Source organism: Apodemus sylvaticus, chromosome 2 (genome assembly GCF_947179515.1).
Source record: "Apodemus sylvaticus chromosome 2, mApoSyl1.1, whole genome shotgun sequence".
NCBI lineage: Eukaryota > Metazoa > Chordata > Mammalia > Rodentia > Muridae > Apodemus > Apodemus sylvaticus.
In genome coordinates, this window is record NC_067473.1 from 30,897,820 (window position 1) to 30,918,136 (window position 20,317).

Below are 20,317 nucleotides of genomic sequence, written 5' to 3' on the forward strand. Positions count from 1 at the left end.
TCCAACATGATGTTAACTTCATGAAGTCTTTTCCTAGTAGAAGAATGTCCTATTTTTATTGTCAGCTTTATCCAAGTTAGAGTCACCTGGGAAGAGCAGAGCTCATCTGAGGTATTGCCCAGTGAGTGTGGCCTGTGGCTCTGTCTGTGAACTGGTTGTTTTGATGATGGTATGGGAAGGCCCAGCCCTTTCCCAGCAGCAGCATCCAGGTGGGCCTGGGCTTTCAGAACGATGGCTAAGCATGTGCTGGGGACTGAACAGTAAGCAGTATGCCTTCAGCTTTTGCTTTAGTTCCTGTCCTGACTTCCTTTGATGATGAATTATGACTGGGGGTGGTAAGATGAAAGAAGCTCTTTCCTCTACGTTGCTTTTGGTCAGACTATTTTTTGTGTTAGTTTTGTTTGTTTTGTTGTTTTTTTTTTTTAAAACGTTTTTATTGTTTGAAAATTTGGTACGATGTGTTTTGATTGTATTCATCTTCCCTTCCCAGAATCTTCCTAGATTCACCCCAACTTTGCTGCCCACCCAACTTTGTGTCCCCTCTGCCCCAGTCAGTACCAATTTATGCTGCCAAATAGTCTTAGATGTGTGGCTTTCCCCTGGAGCGTGGTTAACTTACTGGGTACGCTTTCAGAGAAAGCTGACCCCTTTCTCCCAGGAGTGAAGAATTGTCAGTAGGTCCTCAGCTAGAGGTAGAGCTTTGTGTCCCAATCCCCTCTCCATGCTGGGATTTAATGTGATTTATGCTTGTAAAAGTCTTGTGCTAATATCACAGCAGCTGTGAGTTCCTATGTGCAGCTGACTGTGCCCTGAAGACACTGTTCCTTTCGTTATCCTCTGCCTCTGCCCCTGATACTCTTTCGGCCTCCTCTGCAGTGTTTTCTGAGCCTTTAGAGCAGCGGCTCTCAATCGGGGTGGGGGGGGGTGGGGGGGTGGGGAGGGTGGGGGGGTGGGGGGGTGGGGGGGGTGGGGGGGGTGGGGGGGGTGGGGGGGGTGGGGGGGTGGGGGGGGTGGGGGGGGTGGGGGGGGTGGGGGGGTGGGGGGGGTGGGGGGGGGTGGGGGGGTGGGGGGGGTGGGGGGGTGGGGGAGTGGGGGCTGGGGGTGGGGGGGGTGGGGGGGGTGGGGGCTGGGGGTGGGGGGGGGGTGGGGGGGTGGGGGCTGGGGGTGGGTGGGGGGGTGGGGGGGGTGGGGGCTGGGGGTGGGGGGGGGTGGGGGGGGGTGGGGGTTGGGGGGAGGGGGAGGGAGGGCGAGCTCAACCCCCTTTGAGGTTGAATGACCCTTCCACAGGTATCACCTAAGACCATTGGAAGCCATAGATATTTACATTATGACTCATAATAGTGAAATTATAGTTATGAAGTAGCAGTAAAAATAATGTTATGGCTGGGGGTCACCATAACATGAAGAACTGTATTAAAGGGTCTCAGCATTAGGAAGGCTGAGAATCACTGCTTTAGAAAAGGGGGTATGTTATTTGTGTTCCATTAAGTCTGGACATTCTGCAGTCTGTTTTTATCATCACTACAGAGAAGCAGCCTAGAATACAGAACAGAGGAAGTTCTGTTCTTCCGTATATACCAGGTAAATGAGTTGCAGCAAAGCAGGGAGATTTCTGCAGTGGCCTTAATGCTGACATAATTTTATCATTTGAGTTGGTGGAAGCTAGGAGTCTGTTGAGTTACTATACCCTAGTTGTTAGGATATTAATCAGACACCAGCAGTCAGTCATTGGTTGTTTTTTTTAATGTTTTTTCTTTGATATATTTTTTATTTACATTTCAAATGATTTCCCCTTTCTTGGCTCCCCACTCTCCAAAAGTCCCATAAGCCCCCTTCCCTCCCCCTGTTCCCCCATCCACCCCTTCCCAATTCCCTGTTCTGGTATTGCCCTATACTGCTGCACTGAGTCTTTCCAGAACCAGGGGCCACTCCTCCGTTCTTCTTGTACTTCATTTGATGTGTGGATTATGTTTTGGATATTCCAGTATTCTAGGTTAGTATCCACTTATTAGTGAGTGCATACCATGATTGATCTTTTGAGACTGGGTTACCTCACTTAGTATGATGTTCTCCAGCTCCATCCATTTGCCTAAGAATTTCATGAATTCATTGTTTCGGTCATTGGTTGTTAAGTAGAGCTCAGACAACTGACGATAATGACATTGGATCTGCAGCATTCCACCCTTTCCACTGTCGCTGATGCTCTGATCACTCTCTAGAACTTCCAGTGACTGCTGCTGCTCCCTGGGATTTCCCCTCCCTCCCTCCCTCCTTTCCTCCCTTTCTCTCTCACTTCCTCCATTCCTTCTTTTTATCCTTACTTCCTTCTCTCCTTTTTCCTTTCTTCCAGGGCCTGGTACATTCTCCATAATCTTCAGTACCCCCACCCGAATTTGTAATTTCTTCAGGTAGCAAATAAAAAAACAAAGTGTTTAGTTTGTGAGACTCAATTTTATATTTGGTCTGGCTTAGAAGAAGGTATAATTAAAATACTAACCTAAGTTTTATTAGAGAACTGTTAATTTGTGGTAAATAAATGACAGGCCAGGTGATGTGGCACATGCCTTTAGTACTAGCACGTTGGAAGCAGAGACAGGCAAATTTCTGAGTTCGAGGTCAGCCTTGTCTATGTGATAAAAAAAAGAACTGAGTATAATTATGTATTACATAATGACATTTTAGTTAAGAACTAGATCTCTTAGTTGGTATGAATGCATTTGTGGTCTTTACACAACACTGAAATCACCTAAGTGTTCCTGTCACTAACGGTAGATATAGTGACAAGTTTTAAGAATTCTGGAATTTTGCTTTCTTTAAAAAGCACAGAAATAATATAAGAATGTGTTTTCATTTTAATACCAGGTATGGGGACTTGGGACTGCTTCAGTCTGTCCACAGCAGCTGACTATAATTTGCTGGTGCTGTAGATGAGGCATAGTTTGGCCAGCTGCAGATAATTTCTGAAATTGTGGGATATTTGGAATTCTCGGAACTTTTCAGAGGGTACATAAATGCTAGAGCCTGATAGGCCAGATGGGTGGTTGTTGGTCATTTAGGGAGGTTGGATGTAGTTTGTTAGTAGCCATGGTCAAAGAATAAATTAGATTCGGGGATCTCTCTCCCTCTCCCTTTCCCTCCCTCCCTCCATGTTCCTTTTTATTCTATCTAGTGATAGCTGGTGAAACGAGGGATGGGTGGGGATGGGATGGGGCAGGATAAAAGGTGGGAACAAAAGAGCCCACAAAGTAGCAGAGACCAGCAAAGAGCTAGGATCTGTATCCAGCATGCCATTATTTAGTCCTTATCCATTTGCTAACTCTTAACTTTCCCACTCAGGCAGACTACTCTCCAGTCACCACAGGACCAGAGCTTTTCATCTTTGCTGAGTCAGCTTGAACAACCCTCTACTACATATTAAATTCCTGCTGTCTGTCCTTAAAATAAGCTGATCTTATCCCCTCTGTCACTCCTTTTCTTCTGAGTCCCTTTCCCATTTGTCCTTTGTTTATAACACCTCTCATATGTAGCACTGTATGTTGAGGTTTGCAGACTCCTAAAGACAGCAGTGAGCTGAAATGTAGCTAAACTACCCTGTGTGTTGCTAATTTCCGTACTAGAGGCTCTCATTATTTGGAACTCTGAAAAAAAATCCCACTATATTTTAAAGTACAATTTCAAAAATATGTTTTAAGATGTAGACCTCTTGGCAATTTGAAAATATTTTATCTAGTGATCTGTAAATTATTATCCTTTTAAATATCTGTCCATAATTGGATTTGAAAAAGAAGGATATGATCAAAGTAGTTTAATTGCTCCCTAAGAGTATTTTGCTAAGATATATATATATATATATGGTTATAAAAGGAGGACACTGTGTAGACTATTCATTGCAAGGAAAGTCACAGGACATATGTTTCCCAGCATATTGGTTTAGAGAACATTAATAATCTGTATGACTACTAATGAAGAATGGTGATTTTAAGAAAATTATGCTGAGTATTTAATATTTAATAATAGTTTTTTGCCACCTGATGACTGATAGTATAAAACAGTACCTGTACATACTGTAGATTAAGCTACATGAACTAGAGAAACTTCCTGTGGGATAGAGCAGCATGAACCCTATTTACTCTAGCACTCCACTTCCTGAATGTTCCTGTCTTACAGGAGGACCATGAGCACGAAGAAATAGGCAGGGGGTGCACATGGGAGCCCGGGGGCAATGTGTGCAATCCAGCCGTGCCATCATTGGGTTGTTATTGGAGGACTCTGAGACTTACTGTGCTCATTTCAATTTGTTTAAAGCTTCAGTTTGCCTTAATGAATTAGGTCATGTATGCAAAAGGGAGTGCTGCTCAATGCAGACCTCAGCTCTTCCTCTACAAACACAATGCTATTTTCACCACTTTCTATCTTTAAAGAGTGAAAAACCTAGATAGAAAGGAAACCAAGAAAGGAAAACAAACAAACAAACAAATCAAAATGGAAGAAGGAATGTTGTTTTGATTTATGGCTGACATGATTTAAAATTCACAGTGGCTTTATTGGTAATAACTTGAACTTGAAATAGCTTAAACATTTTTCTACCCATTAGGAGTATATTAACATATCTTGGCACACTGTTTGATAATAAAAATAATTGTTGATGCATACAGCAACATGAATGAAAAGAATTTATTTTGCTGAGTGAAATAAGCCATATAAAAGAGAGTGTGTATTGTGTTGTTTAACTGAAGTTCTGTGCCTGTAAAAATCACCCTACCAGAAAGCATCAGAACCAATCAACAAATTCAGCAAAGTCATAGAGTACAAATGAACATACAAAAATCAAATATATTTCTGTGCATAAGAGCTATTTGAAATTGAACAATTTATATAGCAGCTAAGAGGTAAAATACTAGGAGATAAACTAAGGAGATAAGGTAGTATGTGTTGAAAACAAAAGCATGATGAAAGAAATTGAAAACAAAAATAAATGAAGATTCTATGCTTACAAACTAGAATAATTAATAGAGTCAAAAATTTTTCTTATCACCCAAAGCTACATACTAATCACTATCAAAATGCCAATTATGGGACTGGAGACATGGCTTAGTGGTTAGGAACATTTGTTGCTCTTGTAGAGGACCCACTGACTTCACAATTCACAACTATTTGTAAGTCTAGTTCCAAAGAGTTTGATGACTTCTGACCTCTGAGGGTACTAGGCATACATGTAGTATACATACAGGTAAATGTTCATATACATAAATAACTCTAAAACATTAAACATTAATGTTTTTTATAAATATAGAGCAATAATGAACCATAAATGGTCTGAATAGCCAAAAACAGTCAAGAAAGAACGAAGCATATCACATGTTTCAGATTTTAAAATACATTACAAAGGCACAGTAATTAAAATAGTATGGTACTGCATAAAGATAGACTAATGAAACAGAACAGAATCCAGAAATAAGTCCCTCATATAGTTAATCTTTTAGAGGAACTAAGAATACACAGTGAAGAGAGGTGTTGAGAAAAACTGGATCTCTACACAGGAAAGAATGAAACTGGGTATCATACACCATCTCAAATTTATTAGCTCAAAACAGATTAAAGACTTAAGTTAGAATGAGCACTGCCAGCTAGACTGGGCACTGCCATAGAACTAGAAGCAGAGGTGTAGTAAGAGTGTTTGGCTGGAATACCGAAAGCACAGACAATGAATCTAAAGTTGGGCAAGTGGGAAGATATAAAACCAAAAGATTCTTTCTGAACAGCAAAGAATGTTCATAATCATAAAGTGCTAAAGCTACCCAAGGAATCGAAGAAAACATGGAACCCACACTTCTCATAAACTTCAAGTATGTCAGGAACACCTACAACTCACAAACAGCCAAATAATCCAATGGAAAAAATAGGGCAAAAACTTGAACAGACATTTCTCTAAAATACACAAGTGACAGTTGGAAGAGGCTCATTATCAGGGTCATTAAGGAAATGTGAGCTGAGCCTCAGTGAGGCCTCCTTGCATCCCTGACAGGACAGGCATTACTAGCAGATATAACAAACAGTGGTGAGGATGTGAAGCAATTAGAATATTTGCACATGGTTTCAAAGGCAAAAAAGTATAGCCACTGTGGAAAACAGTATGCTAGTGCCCCCAAATTAAAAGAGAAATACTTTGCTGTCAAACAACCTGGACATGACATTTATTCAGAATGATTGAGAGCAAACTTTTGATGAAATAACACTCCTGTTTTCCCCACCTCAGAAATATTCACAATAGCCTATATGTAGTAACAAACATCAGAAGAATACGTAAAGAAAATCATAGACTCAAACAGTGTTGAGCATTTCAAAGGAGAACCTGTTATGAACAGCAACACAGATGACTGCAGGAAGGGTGCTAACTGAAAAAGACCAGTCAGGTGACACACAGCCTGAGCCTGCTTACATAAGATATCTAAAATAGTTGAGCTAATAAAACTGACTTTTGGGGAGTGGGGGGCCAGAAAAGGGGAAATCATTTGAAATGTAAATAAAAATATATCGAATAAAAAAAAAGTGTAGAGTGTGTGGGGGGGTGTCTGGATGGAGATACAACATGGGTCCCTGCTGAAGAGCTGCAGCTCATTGTGTCCATAGTTAAAACTATATAACACAATTAAAGACGTGCTTAGCACGCATGTGCTACACACACGTGCAAACAATAAGGAAAAATCCCAAAACACCCAAATCCTGTAGTCTAGAAGGTAAGAGCATATTTGCAGCTAGATCCAACAGTCCAGTTCAGCTGAGTAAAGTATGTTATAAACTCTATATGTGTGCTCATTATGATAACTGGGCAGTTGTAGAAATTAATAATGTTTACATCCTATTCAGGGAGTTTTACATTGTACTAAAGAGCATTTAATATACTCCCAATTCTATGAAGTTGTTATATTTTAAAAGAATGAATAAGATCTCAGTATAAAATGGCAGTTTTGTAACAGGTGTATTGTCCATGGCACCACATTTATAAGAGACACAGTGCTTTACAGGTTAGCTTGTTGTATTCTGTTTGGCACATGCATTATCAATGGTCAGAAACTGACTATCGTGGAAGTATGCCTAGTTTTTTTTTTTTTAATGTATATGAAGTTTAGGTTTTTTTGTTTATAATGAAATTATTCACAACTTAATATATAACTTCTCATGAATTTCCTAGAAAATTTTCTGTGCTAAATATAGTTATATATAAACAAATGCATACTTGCATACAGAATGTTTTCATAAGCTGATAAGAAATAGTTGCTTGTTTTTTCATCCCGAAATACCAAATACATTGGATTTCCATTTTCATATACTCAATGATATTTTAACTCTCAAAATTATTGTTTTAGGAGTATGAGTGTTTGCCTGCATGTTTGTCTGTGATCCATGTGTGTGCCTGGCTCCTGTAGAAGCCAGAACTGGGGTTACAGACATTTGTTAGCTACCACGTGGGTACTGGGAATCACACTCAGGTCCTCAGGAAGAGCAGCCAGTGCTCTTATTCCCCGAACCATCTCTCTGAGCCCTTGATTACCGTTGTGGTTTTTGTATTTTAAGACTGAGTGTGATGTAGTACAGGTGGGACTCACATTCACTGTGCCTCCATCTCTCATGTGCAGGGATTATAGGCATGTGCTTATATTTGGCTTGCACGTATTTTGTAGAGATCTGTGTTCATCAGGAATATACAGTATTCTGTTCTGTATTGTGTGTATGTATGTTTATCTGGTTTTGATATTAAAGTAGTACTGACTTCATAGAAGGGGTATGGCAGTGTTTCTTCTATTCTAAAGCAATTTAGGAAGTGTTGATTGTAGATCTCTGATACAGTGGTACAATTCTACTGTAAATGCACCAGGCCTGGACCTTTAGTTGTTTGATTCCAGTTTAATCACTTGGTATGTGTTTCTTTATTATTAAAAGGTCGCCCTGAGCCCAGCCTGTGTTGCAACTATAGTATTTCATATACCTTTGGAGACACAGAATGTTTCATATCTGGATACGTGCTGAGCAGGGTGGACAGAGTATGAGGGAGAGTAACAGGACTAACTCACAGAGATCTGCCTGCCTCTGCCTTCCAAGTCCTGGGATTAAAGGTGTGTGCCACCACACCCAGCTCCACAGGTGTGTGTGTGTGTGTGTGTGTGTGTGTGTGTGTGTGTGCGCGCGCGTGTATTTGGTTTTTAGTCTGTAGTTTTGTAAGGAGTTTGAAAATTGATGTCTTTCAAATTTTGCTCAGGTTCTTTTGCCTATGCAAGGCCCCTTAACATTCATGTGAGTTTAATTTAAACTTTTCCATTTCTTTATTGAATAAGTTCCTTAAGCAAAGTAAGTTTTTTAGAATATTCTCCCCCCTTTTATAAAGAGATTAGTCCATGTTGGTACACAGGCCTTATTTGTAATAGCTGCACTTCTTTGCTTACCTTATTGCTGTTATTTCTTTATAATCCATAGTTTGAATACATTTTCTTCTCTTGAAGTAGAAATGGGTTGTTTCTAATGTTTTTCTTCAGCCTATGATATCTCTGGAGATTTGTGTGTGTGCCATTTATTTACATGTTCAAAAGCATCGTCAGGAATAGTTTTTAATCATGAATTTGTTTTGCCTGCCAGAAGACACAGACAGTATTTAGAGGCACTTCTGATTGGGGAATGGGTGCCACTAGCATTTAATAGTTAGAGGTCAGTGATGTTCTATACATCCAACAACATAAAACAACTCTTACCCATAGCAAAAGAATTAGCCAAAGTATCCAAAACCTCAGCTGGGCCCAAACTGAATAATCTTATTTAGTATCCTGTCCCGCCAGACCTAGTTATTCTGGGAGCCGAGGAGGACAGAGCCTGTTAAGAGAAATGGGCGGGAAAGAAAAGCAAAGCCAAGCAAAAGGGGTGTCTTGTCAAGGCCTCTTTAATGAAAGGCAAAGCGCCTAGTTTTGAATACACTGAAAGAGGAAGTAGGGAGGGGCTGAGGGGAGTGCTAAGTGCACAGAAAGAGGAAAGGTCATCCAGGGCAGATGCTGGCTATGGCATCCAGCAGCTTTTCTGGAATGCTGGTTCCGCCTAGACAACCCCAGGTGTTCCGCCTGGATAAGAACCAGTTGATCTGCCTTGTGTGAAGAAGGGGGTGGTTCAGCTGTAAACTGCAAGGTCAGTGGACTCTCAAGGTGAGAGCTGTTGAAAGTCTGGTTTTCCACAGTTTGGTCTCCCACAGTTTAGTGGTCTAAACTTAGAAGCAGAGTTGCTGAAGGTTATGGTATGTCATTTTATGAGATGAATTTTCGTAACATGTAGAGAAAATATTTCCAATGTAAGAGATATATGGAATTAAAACCAAAGTTCCTTTAGTGATGTTGGTGATAGGGTCTGAGATAACTGCAGACCATATCATTTTGTATGTAACCTCCATGTTGTTCATACACCTCCCCTCTCACTTCACCTAGGACTAATCAGCTTACAGGTTAGCTGATAATACTTTGTCTAGTTAGCTGAGCATATTGTGCCACTTTCCTGCCTGCCTTTTAAACCTTCGAACCTGGTTTTTCCTATAACATTCCTATAAAATTGGTACGGCACTTAGGCTCCCAAGTCCTTTTTGTTGATCTGATTGATCAGTCTGAATCAAGCATTCAATAAATTTCATCATATCTGAGACTGGAGTCTAAGTGGTCAGTGCAAAGCTAATCCCAGACCCCAGCAGTTGTCAAGTCTAGTAGTTGTGAACAATTCGAATGTCCAGTCCAGGTTGAGTAGTGTCCAGTCCAGGTTGAGTAGCTGAAATATGTTCTTTCAGCTTCATGTTTTTAGCTCGTTCACTCACTTACTATGAGCACCAAATAGTCAACTTTGTGGACTGGAAACCGTTGGTGCATCTGCCTCCCTTTAGAGGAGTGCAGAGAGTGAAAGAATACTAGGCCAACCACTAAAAGCCGAGTTAAACACTATTAAACATAGAGTTCTTCACAATGATGAGTGTTAAATATTAAAAGGTTTAATGAGTTGGTTTGTGTAGTGATTAACATGTTTAGGTGAAAACAGAGAGAAGAATAGCCCTCTGCCTGGATTCTGAGGCCCACTTTTAAGACCTATAGTTTCCTTTTGCAAACCTGATGAAAAGTTATAACCCCAGAAATGTGTGTGTACTCAGGTGTCCATGGTTTGTACCTGGTCTGGCTGGTGGCAATGCACACTTCTAAAGCAGACCTCTGCCACCCATTTGCAGATTAAGAACTCTCCTAATGTCTGCAAAAACTACTTTAGAATCCTAAAATAAAATCTACTTGAAATCCTGTTTGTATCTTTTTAATTAACCACAGAAAATTTAGTGATGGAGCGCAGATGGGAATGAGCGACTTGGGAATGAGAACTGCAGGACTCTGTGACTCAGGGAGTGTGCTTGAATGTTTTTAAATCTAACCAGTCCTCTCTCTGTGTGTCTTTACCAGACATATGCAGCAGTGCTGTGGCAACAAGCTAAGGACAGCAGACAAAGCTCACCTGGAAAAGCATGTTTTGGCGCCTCTCTCCCAGAAGAAAAACTCAATGACTTCCGTGATGAGCAAATTGGACAGTTGCAAGAGCTGATGCAAGAAGCCACTAAACCCAATCGGCAGTTTAGTATCACCGAGCCTACAAAACCACAGCTGTGATACAATAATCTTAGCAAAGTGGCTAAAATTTGTAACCTGTAACCTCATCTACCATCGACTCTCTGAAATATGTTCTTTCAGCTTTAATGGGATAGTCTTTTACTTTTGGACAGTATGAGCAATGCATGATCAAGATCACAAATGTCATACTATGCCATCATTGCAATGACATTTACTTGCTGTGTGGAATGTAGTTTGATAGAATTTAACGTCTGGACCGAAGAAAGGTGTTTAAAAAGATATACTTTGGAATTACGCTGAAATTTTTTTTGTATATGAATTTGTTTTAAATTCTGTTCCCATCAAGCATCCGTCTCCTGATTTGTCTCTAGCTTCCTTGGTTAAGTAAACATAATAATGGAAGATGTAGAATTCCAAGTTTATTATTAGGTATAACTGTGATTCTAAAAGTCCCACCATTTTTCCTTTAATAGTACACACCTGACTATCACTCAGAAGTTCCTCTTTGAGTCACAGTGAAAGTTTTAAGAAAAGCTTTAAGATTCAATTGTTAAGAATTTCAGTTATTGTCTAAAGGTTGGGGAGATGAAAAATACTAAGTTGGCTCATACATTTAAAAATAAATTATCTATCAAAACCTGCATGTATGTTGGGTGACCTATCAGATATTGGTGTGACACAATTTGTGCCAGGCAGGTAGCTCAACTGGTAAAGTGTTTGCTGTGAGAGCCTGAGGGCCCAAGTTCAGATCTCTGGTACCCACATGCAAAGCAGGCATGGAGATGCAGGCTTTAATCCCAGTGTTGAGAAAGCAGAGACAGGTACATCCCTGCCGCTCACCAGCCATTGAAACTGAAGCAGTGAGTGTCAGGTTCAGTAGGAGACCTGGTCTTAAAAAGAGTAGATCAGTAGAGGTAAGGTGGGTTCTGTAGATTGACTACTTGTGACACTTGTATAAAGATAGGTTCTCTAGATTGAGAAAAACAAGCTCACGATAAGGGTCTTGGGGAGGATTGGTGTGGTCTAGGTCAACAGGCTATTAACCTGCTGGGCAGATAACAGCCTGTGCATCCCTTCCTTTGAAGGAACAACCCTGTATATTTAACATTCCAGTTTGCCCAGTGTTTTTCTGTGAGTACAAGGTCCTCCATACCTCCTACCCTGAACTAAGCCTTATTTCTAAAAGTCACACTTGTTTTTTTAAATTATCTGTCATCTTTCTAATCATATTAAAAATTAAACTTATTTTTCCTCCCTTCTCAAAAACTGAATGATATTAATATATGTCTGGTTCATATATTAGTTAATCTGCAATTCAGATTAGATGTTACATTTCCCTAGCGGCTTCATCATTAGGAATTCTGATGATGCCATGTGGTAGATTGCATAGTAGCCCTAGCTCTCTGCTGTTCCTGATAGCCATTTCTGTCTATAAGTGTGTAGCTCCTTCCTCTACAGCTCCTCCCTCCCACATCAGCCTAGCTGGCCTTGAAACTTGATTTGCTCAAAAGAACAAATGTGTGGTCCAGACTTTAAAGCCTGGCACATTTCCACCAATGCCATTAGAAACTTGATCTCCTGGCTGCCACATGGGCTACCCCACCACAGGACCCAATCCTGTGAGGGAGATTGAACTACCCAGCTCAGCCACCAACAGACCCATAAGTAAACCAACTGAAATTTCAGTTTACAAAGACATTTTGACATGAAAAGAAATCTCTGTATTATTAGTAACCAAGAAAAGATGCTTTGAAATATAATTTTCAGAAAGGGTTAGTCTTTTCAGTAATATGATGGACTCTATACAGCTGATTACCTTTCCTACTGGAAACTCAAACTTTTAGGTAGAATAGAAAGGAACACTCAAGTTGCTGGTATCCTAAGGGATGAAGGAACTTAAGAGCCAACTTTTACAAGTAGAAGTGCTGAAGCTTCTGCCCAAGGGTGTTTTCAGGTTTGATTTTGATTGTCCCTGAAAACTGTGTAACAACACAAAACCATTACTACTGTACACTGACGGTTAGAGTAAGGTAGAAGAAACCCTTCTGAATACTTGGGCAGAGTTGCAGGCCATTACAGATTGAATTTGTGGCTAAAACAAAACTTTTACACTATAATGTTTTACATAAAGTGGTCTCCAATAAGTACCTGAGAAATGTAAGCCATTTTGGGGAAGATGCCAGAGCCACAAATAACTGTCCTAGGGAATGCTTTAAGTTTAAATAAACCCACAAGGTAAATTAACCCTATCAATAAAACAACAGAGATAGACCACATGGAAGCTCAGATGTTGGGATTCACACATGGGCAATGTAGAATGAAACATTTGCAAGTAAAAGGTAGTTAAAATGTCTTTGGAAATAAAGCATCACATGTTTGAAAGACCAAAATAGAACTTAGAGAAATAGAAATAGGATTTAAAACAAAAACAAAACAAAACAAACAACAACAACAAAAAAAACCAACCCTCAGTAGATAGGCTTTATAGATTAGGAGGGCCTTGAATAAGAATTATTAAAATGTAGAACAACAAGATGCAGAGGCTGCTGCACATGAAAGTGTGAGAGTTCCTGAAACATCCATCTAGCATATATCTAGAATGTGAAATCCTTACTGAGTCACTATAGGAAATAACCCCAAAATAATTTTTCCTCAACATAATATTTATATTATTTGTGAATTTTATATCATGCATCCCAGTTATACTCACTTCCTAATCTTTCTACGTCCACCCCAACCCTTGTAACCCCCCAGAAAAGTAGAAGTCCATATACTCACTGGAGCATGGTCAAACTCCCAGTGGCCAATCCCTTACAGAAAACAGTCCTTCCCTACCTGCACTGCTGCCAGAAGCCACCAGTTGTAGAGAGTTACACTTCAACATCCTTATCACATTTATAAGAGTTCTCTTTGACAGTTTCCTGCCCGGGTTGTTATTATTTCAGGGATATGTAGGAAAGGGTCATCACAGAAGCCTGTGTCTCTCAACTGTGCGTCTACAGTCATTGATACCTCTGAAAATGTTGCTTCTTTGCCCTCAACAGTCAACAGGAGCACAGACCATGGACTTCCACAGTCCTGATGGCCCAGTTCATGGCCTCCTTTCATTCTCCTTTTTCCACATAGTTTCTAGTGACAGCATGGACCATGGACTTAAAGCAGGCCAAAGTCCAGATAACCTTTGAAAGGGTATCATCAGTGAGTGCAGGCCAAATCCTGGAATAGTCCTGGTGGCCAGCTCATTTCTTCCTTTTGTTCTCCTTTGTAGTTCTCAGAAGGGCATTGGAATCTATTGGTGATGCAAATCCTGAAACAAAAGGAAACCATTTAGAGCAATCTGCCTCCTCTTTCTATCCCTCCTGGAACAAGATGTTTTTCAAAAGCAAGGCTCAGTACAGATCAGGTCACCCTTAGGATATAAATCTCACAGTGAAATCTCTCTGGAGGACCCTTAAATACAGTATAAGACAGGTATGGGTAGATGAGAGAGTCCACCCTGGTCAGCTCTTCTGAGCTTTGAACTCATTGGTTAGGGATATTAAGATTATTCATGACCCTTGATACTACCAGTAGTAAATGGATTTCATATATATGATATCTTATAAATATGTCTCACCAGAGTCTTGCTAGCACAAATTGTGATTGAAGATCCAGAGGGTAGATATAGTGACCACTGTGGAGTAACGTTTCCAGTCAGACTTTTACCTGACTTCTCAACAGCAGTAATGAACACCAGAAACTGTCTGAATGACTATTCTTAATTTATAGAAAGAAAAATGCCTTCAACTTTAAATTTTGTACCAAAAAATATATTTCAAGAGTGATGATAGACTATATATAGTCAGACATTAGGTAAGAATGTCACCTGGAGATTCTTAGTAAAATAAAACGCCTCCGCTATCCTCAGCCTATCTCAATATGGCTGAGTCTAAGGCATATTTACTGGATGAAGAATAATGATGTTTCAGGTAGTTAAAAATGAGAAATTTTATTTTTTTAAGACTTATATATGAGTATACTGTGTCTCTCTTCAGACACCCTAGAAGAGGGCATTAGATCTCATTATAGATGGTTGTGAGCCACCATGTGGTTGCTGGAATTCAGGACCTTCAGAAGAACAGTCAATGCTCTTAACTGCTGAGCCTGAAAGACTCCCGAATCCCGGGAAATCCTCACTCAAGTCTCAGGATAGGACAACACCCCAGAAAATTCATGAGAGATCATTCGTGATGCAAACACATAAGGTTTATTTCTCCAGTGCCCTGGGGCCGCACTCATGTCTCATGCAGGGGCAGAGGAGTTTGACCTTGTGCAGCTGCAGTTGGGGGTTTTTTTAAGAAGACTATAAAGAAAAAGGGGAGGGGATGCTTATGCAGTGATTTATGTCATAAGGAATGGGGAGATCAAGTAGCAATTTATGGCTCAGCGGAAGGTTACAGGTTATCTTGGGCAAACACTGTTACTTTGAGCAGGGATGAAGTGATAGTCCTTGAAGCTAGGGCCTGGGAGGGGGCGTGCTAGTCCTTGAAGCAGGGGGAAGTGGAAGTCTTTGAAGCCTGGGGGAGTGCTAACTTAAGGTTTAAGGTTTTCTAAGTGGCACTATGTCTAGGCTAATTGCTAGGGCTTTAAAAATTTTGAGTTGGAGGTCTTATTTCCCACTCCTTTTAGTGTGTGTGGGGGGGTTTCTAATCTTAAAACTAAAGAATTAAATTTCTGATTCTACATACTGTACATTGCCTTTTTCTAACTTTTGATACTACTGGTGCAACATAAGAATCTGTACAGTGAGGGGGGGGGGCTAGAAAAGGGGAAATCATTTGAAATGTAAATAAATTATATCAAATAAAAAAAAAAAGACAAAAAAAAAAAAAAAAAAGAATCTGTACAGTGGGGGGTGTCGGTGGTGGTGGGCGGTGGTGGTAGCAGCAGCTCGTCTAGCGGAGAGGGCCACCACTAGCGGAACCAAGGTGACAGGGACCAGGCAGGTCCTGCAACACCTACCAATGGCCACCACCAGCTGGGCTACGAGTGGCAGTAGAGTTACAGCGCTTTTTACCACACTGAAGCCACATTAGACCTCTTCCTCCTGCTAGCCAGTTATGAGAGGCGCTCCGCCATCTTGGCTCCCAGATGCCAGAGTGATCTGACAGTGCCAGGTACACAGACATAGTCCGAGGCTAACATCACTTGGGTCTAAACCTGTCAGGCTCTGGCCTGTACCCAGGCCCTGGGCAGCTCCATGGGCCATCTGTGTGCCAACCTGTCCGGGAGGTTTTTTGCCCTGCAGTCTGCTCAGCACTTGCAGGGGCCTGCACTAGCATCTTGGCTACCTGACGCCAGAGACAAAGCCAGCTACAGACATAGCCCGAGGCCGCTTGGGTCTAACCCTGACAGGTTTGTGCCAGCACCCAGGCCCTGGGCAGCTTGGTGGGCCCATCTCTGTGCCATCCCAGCCAGGCGGTCGTTTGCCCAGCAGACTGCCCAGCACTTGCAGGGGCGCACCATCATCTTGGCTACCTGACAGAACCAATTAGCAGACAAAGCCCGAGGCGAACATTGCTCAGGCCTAAGGCTGTGAGGGTTATACCTGGACTCAGGGGCCTGGGCAGCTAGCCATCCATGTGTGCACCAACCCAGTTGGGGAATCTGTTGCTCTATAGAGGGATCAGCACTCAGAAAAGGTCCCCGCAGCATCCACCATCATCACTCTCTGAAGGAGCAAACGGGGCAACACCAGGTTCACAGAGTAAACTTGGGGCAGGGCACACTAGGGCTCCAAAGGCACCCAAGAGGAGGGCAGCACATCAGCAATCTGTGTCAGGGGAAACCCAGTTATCCAGTGGTGCAGAAATATCCTTACAGGTTCATAGGAGGTTCAAACACCAGCCAGTGACAAGACCAACTAGCGCCAGAGATAACAAGATGGCAAAAGGCAAATGTAGGAACATTACTAACAGAAATCTAGGCAATATAGCAGCATCTGAAACCAATTCTCCAATAACAGCAAGTCCTGGATACCCCAACACACCAGAAAAACAAGATTTGGATTTAAAATCACTGGTCATTATGCTGCTAGAGGAACACAAAAAGGACATAAATAAATCTCTTCAAGAAATACAGGACAACATGAATAAGTTAGAAGCTCTTACAATGGAAACACAAAAGTCACTTAAAGAAATTCAGGAGAATAAGGGTCAAGAGATAGAAGCCAATAAAGAAGAAATGCAAAAAAAAAAAAAAAAAAAGTAAAGAAATGGAGGAGAAATTGAGTCAACAGGCAGAAGTCATGAAAGAGGAAAAACAAAAATCTCTTAAAGAATTAAAGGAAAACACAAACAAACAAATGAAGGAACTGAGAAAAACCATCCTGGATCTAAAAACAGGAGTAGAAACAACTAAGAAATCACAAAGGGAGACAACTTTGGAGATAAAATACCTTGGGAAGAAATCAGGGGCCATAGATGCAAATATTAACAACAGAATACAAGAGATAGAAGAAAGAATCTCAGATGCTAAAGATACCATAGAAACCATTTACTCAACAGTCAAAGAAAATGCAAAATGCAAAAAGCTTGTAACCCAGAACATCCAGGAAATCCAGGACACAATGAGAAGACCGAACCTAAGGATTATATGTATAGATGAGAGTAAAATTTACAACTGAAAGGGCCAGCAAATATCTTCAACAAAATTATGGAAGAAAACTTCCCTAACCTAAAGAGAGAGATGCCCATGAATATACAAGAAGCCTACAGAACTCCAAACAGACTGGACCAGAGCAGAAATACCTCCCGTCACATAACAATCAAAATCCCAAATGTACTAAACAAAGAAAGAATATTAAAGGCAGTAAGAGAAAAAGGTCTAGTAACATATAAAGGAAGACCTATCAGAATTACACCAGATTTCTCACCAGAAAGCTAGAAGAACATGGGCGGAACTCATGCAGACTCTTAAGAGAACACAAATGCCAGCCAAGGCTACTATACCCAGCGAAACTCTCAATCACTATAGATGGAGAAACCAAGATATTCCATGACAAAACCAAATTTACACAATATCTTTCCACAAACCCAGCCCTACAAAGGATAATAGGGGGAAAACACCATTACAAGAGGGCAACTATACCCTGGAAAAAGCAGGACCTTAAACTTCTTTCATCAAACCCAAAAGAAGATAACCACACAAGTATAAAATTAAATCAAAAATGATAGGAAGCAATAACCACTACTCCTTAATATCTCTTAACATCAATGGTCTCAATTCCCCAATAAAAAGACATAGACTAACAGACTGGTTACATAAACAGGACCCTACATTTTGCTGCATACAGGAAACACACCTCAGTGTCAAAGACAAACACTACCTTAGAGTAAAAGGCTGGAAGACAATTCTACAAGCAAATGGTCTCAGAAACAAGCTGGAGTAGCCATTCTAATATCAGATAAAATTGACTTTCAACCTAATGTAAAAAGAGACATGGAAGGACACTTCTTGCTGGTCAAAGGAAAAAATCCAACAAGAAAAACTTTCAATCCTGAACATCTATGCTCCAAATGCAAGGGCACCCTTATTCATAAAAGAAACTTTACTAAAACTCAAGGCATACATTGTACTTAACACAATAATTGTGGGTGACTTCAACACTCCACTCTCACCAATGGACTGATCAGGAAAACAGAAGCTAAACAGGGAGACAGTGAAACTAATTGAAGCTTTGGACCAATTGGAGTTAACAGATATATATAGAACTTTTCATCCCAGAGCAAAAAAATATACCTTTTTCTCAGCACCTCATGGTACCTTCTCCAAAATCAATCATATAATTGGTCACAAGACAGACCTCAATAAATATAAGAAGATCGAACTAATCCCATGCCTCCTATCGGATCACTATGGAGTAAAAGTGGTATTTAATAACAATAAAAAAACAACAGAAAGCCCACATACATATGGAAACTGGAGAACATCATACTAAGTGAGGTAACCCAGTCTCAAAAGATCAATCATGTTATGCACTCACTGATAAGTGGATATTAGCCTAGAAAACTGGAATACCCAAAACATAATCCACACATCAAATGATGTCCAAGAAGAACAGAGGAGTAGCCCCTGGTTCTGGAAAGGCTTAAAGCAGCAGTATAGGGGAATACCAGAACAGGGAATTGGGAAGGGGTGGATGGGGGAACAGGGGGAGGGAAGAGGGCTTATGGACTTTCAAGGGAGTAGGGAGCCAGAAAAGGGGAAATCATTTGAAATGTAAATAAAAAATATATCAATAAAAAAAAAGATCGCCCTACTGGTAGGATGTAGTCTCAGGCAAAAGAATGTGTCCTTTAAGTCCAGAACCGTATACCAATGTCTGTCAGGAGGGAGAGAACTGAGCAGGTTGTAGGGGTTAGGGACATGGGATGGATATCCTGCACTCTTTTATTAACTTCTCTTAGATTGTACTGGCCGGTAATCATTAGTGCCAGACTTCCTAACTGACAGCAACAGAGTGTTCCAGGGAGACTGACAAGGAACCAGAATGCCTAGTCTTAAGAGTCTTTGGATGTGTGATCTGATGCCCTCTCGGGCCTCTCTGCTCATGGGGTATTGTTGTACCCCAATGGAGATTACATCAGTCTTTAGGCTTACAATGATGGGGGACACTCGTTTGGCCTCCCCCATGACCCAACCCATCTCTGCCCATGCTCTGGGGAACTTCTCTGCTCCGTCCAGTGTCTTGCCTGGTGAGGCTGGAGGCTTGTGCAATCTGTATTCTTCCTCTAGTTTTAAAGCAAAAATCATAGAAGTGGGAGTCTGCCAATTGACTATAGCTCCCTTCGAGGAAAAACTTATTTGAGCTTTTAATTTTGATAATAAATCTCTCCCCAATAATGGCATGGGGCACTCAGGGATGACGAGGAAAGAATGAGTTACTTGACCCTTTCCCAGATCAACTTTTCTGTTGGTGGTCCAAGAGTATGGTTTCTGGCCAGTGGCCCCAATTACTATGGTTTTTTATTTTTTTAATTCTCCTAATGGTTTCTTTAAAACTGGAAATTCTGCTCCAATGTCAACAAGGAAGTCTGTAGGAGTTCTCTCCACAGTTAGGGTTACCCTAGGCTCGGGGATGGGGTCCGAGTCCCATCCCCCCTAGTCATTATCTTTTAGAATGAGAACCTTGGGTGGCTTTGTGCCCGGTGTCTTCTTGGGGCAGTCCTTTGCCCAATGTCCCTTCTCTTTGCAATATGCGCATTGATTCTTGGCTAAAGGTTGTCGTAAAAGTCCTCCAGAGTTCCAGGGTCTTCTTGGCCCTGCGTTGCCCAGGTACCCTGTCTGTCTGTTTCCTTGCTCTGTTCTATAATCCTCCCTGTCACCTACTACTGCGACCAAAATCCTTGCCAAACTCCTTTCCTGCCTTTTATCCCATCTATCTTCTCTTTCTTCCGCTTCATTTTAATCTCTCTCTCTTTTCTTTCTCAGTCTCCCTCTTATGGTACACTTTCTCTGCTTCCTTAACTAGGTTCTGCAAGGATAATGTTTGCAGACCATCCAGGTGCTGTAATCTTCTCCTAATATCAGAGGCAGATTGCCCAATAAAAGACAGAGCTATTGCTGCCTGTTGACCCTCAGAGGCAGGGTCAAAAGGTGTGCATTGCCTGTATGCCTCCAAAAGCCTTCTAAAAACACAGAAGGGGGTT

General features: G+C 41.1%; 1 protein-coding gene across 1 annotated transcript in view; it reads left to right on the forward strand.

Moving 5' to 3' along the window:
* The window catches only part of Sdhaf3 (succinate dehydrogenase complex assembly factor 3), a 44,828-nt gene extending 33,559 nt beyond the window's left edge, over positions 1-11,269 (forward strand). Inside the window, exon 2 of the mRNA XM_052173224.1 lies at positions 10,464-11,269. Coding sequence (XP_052029184.1) covers positions 10,464-10,667 — 204 coding nt within the window. The 3' untranslated portion in view covers positions 10,668-11,269. The remainder of the gene's footprint in view (positions 1-10,463) is intronic.
* Positions 11,270-20,317: the final 9,048 nt, after the last annotated feature.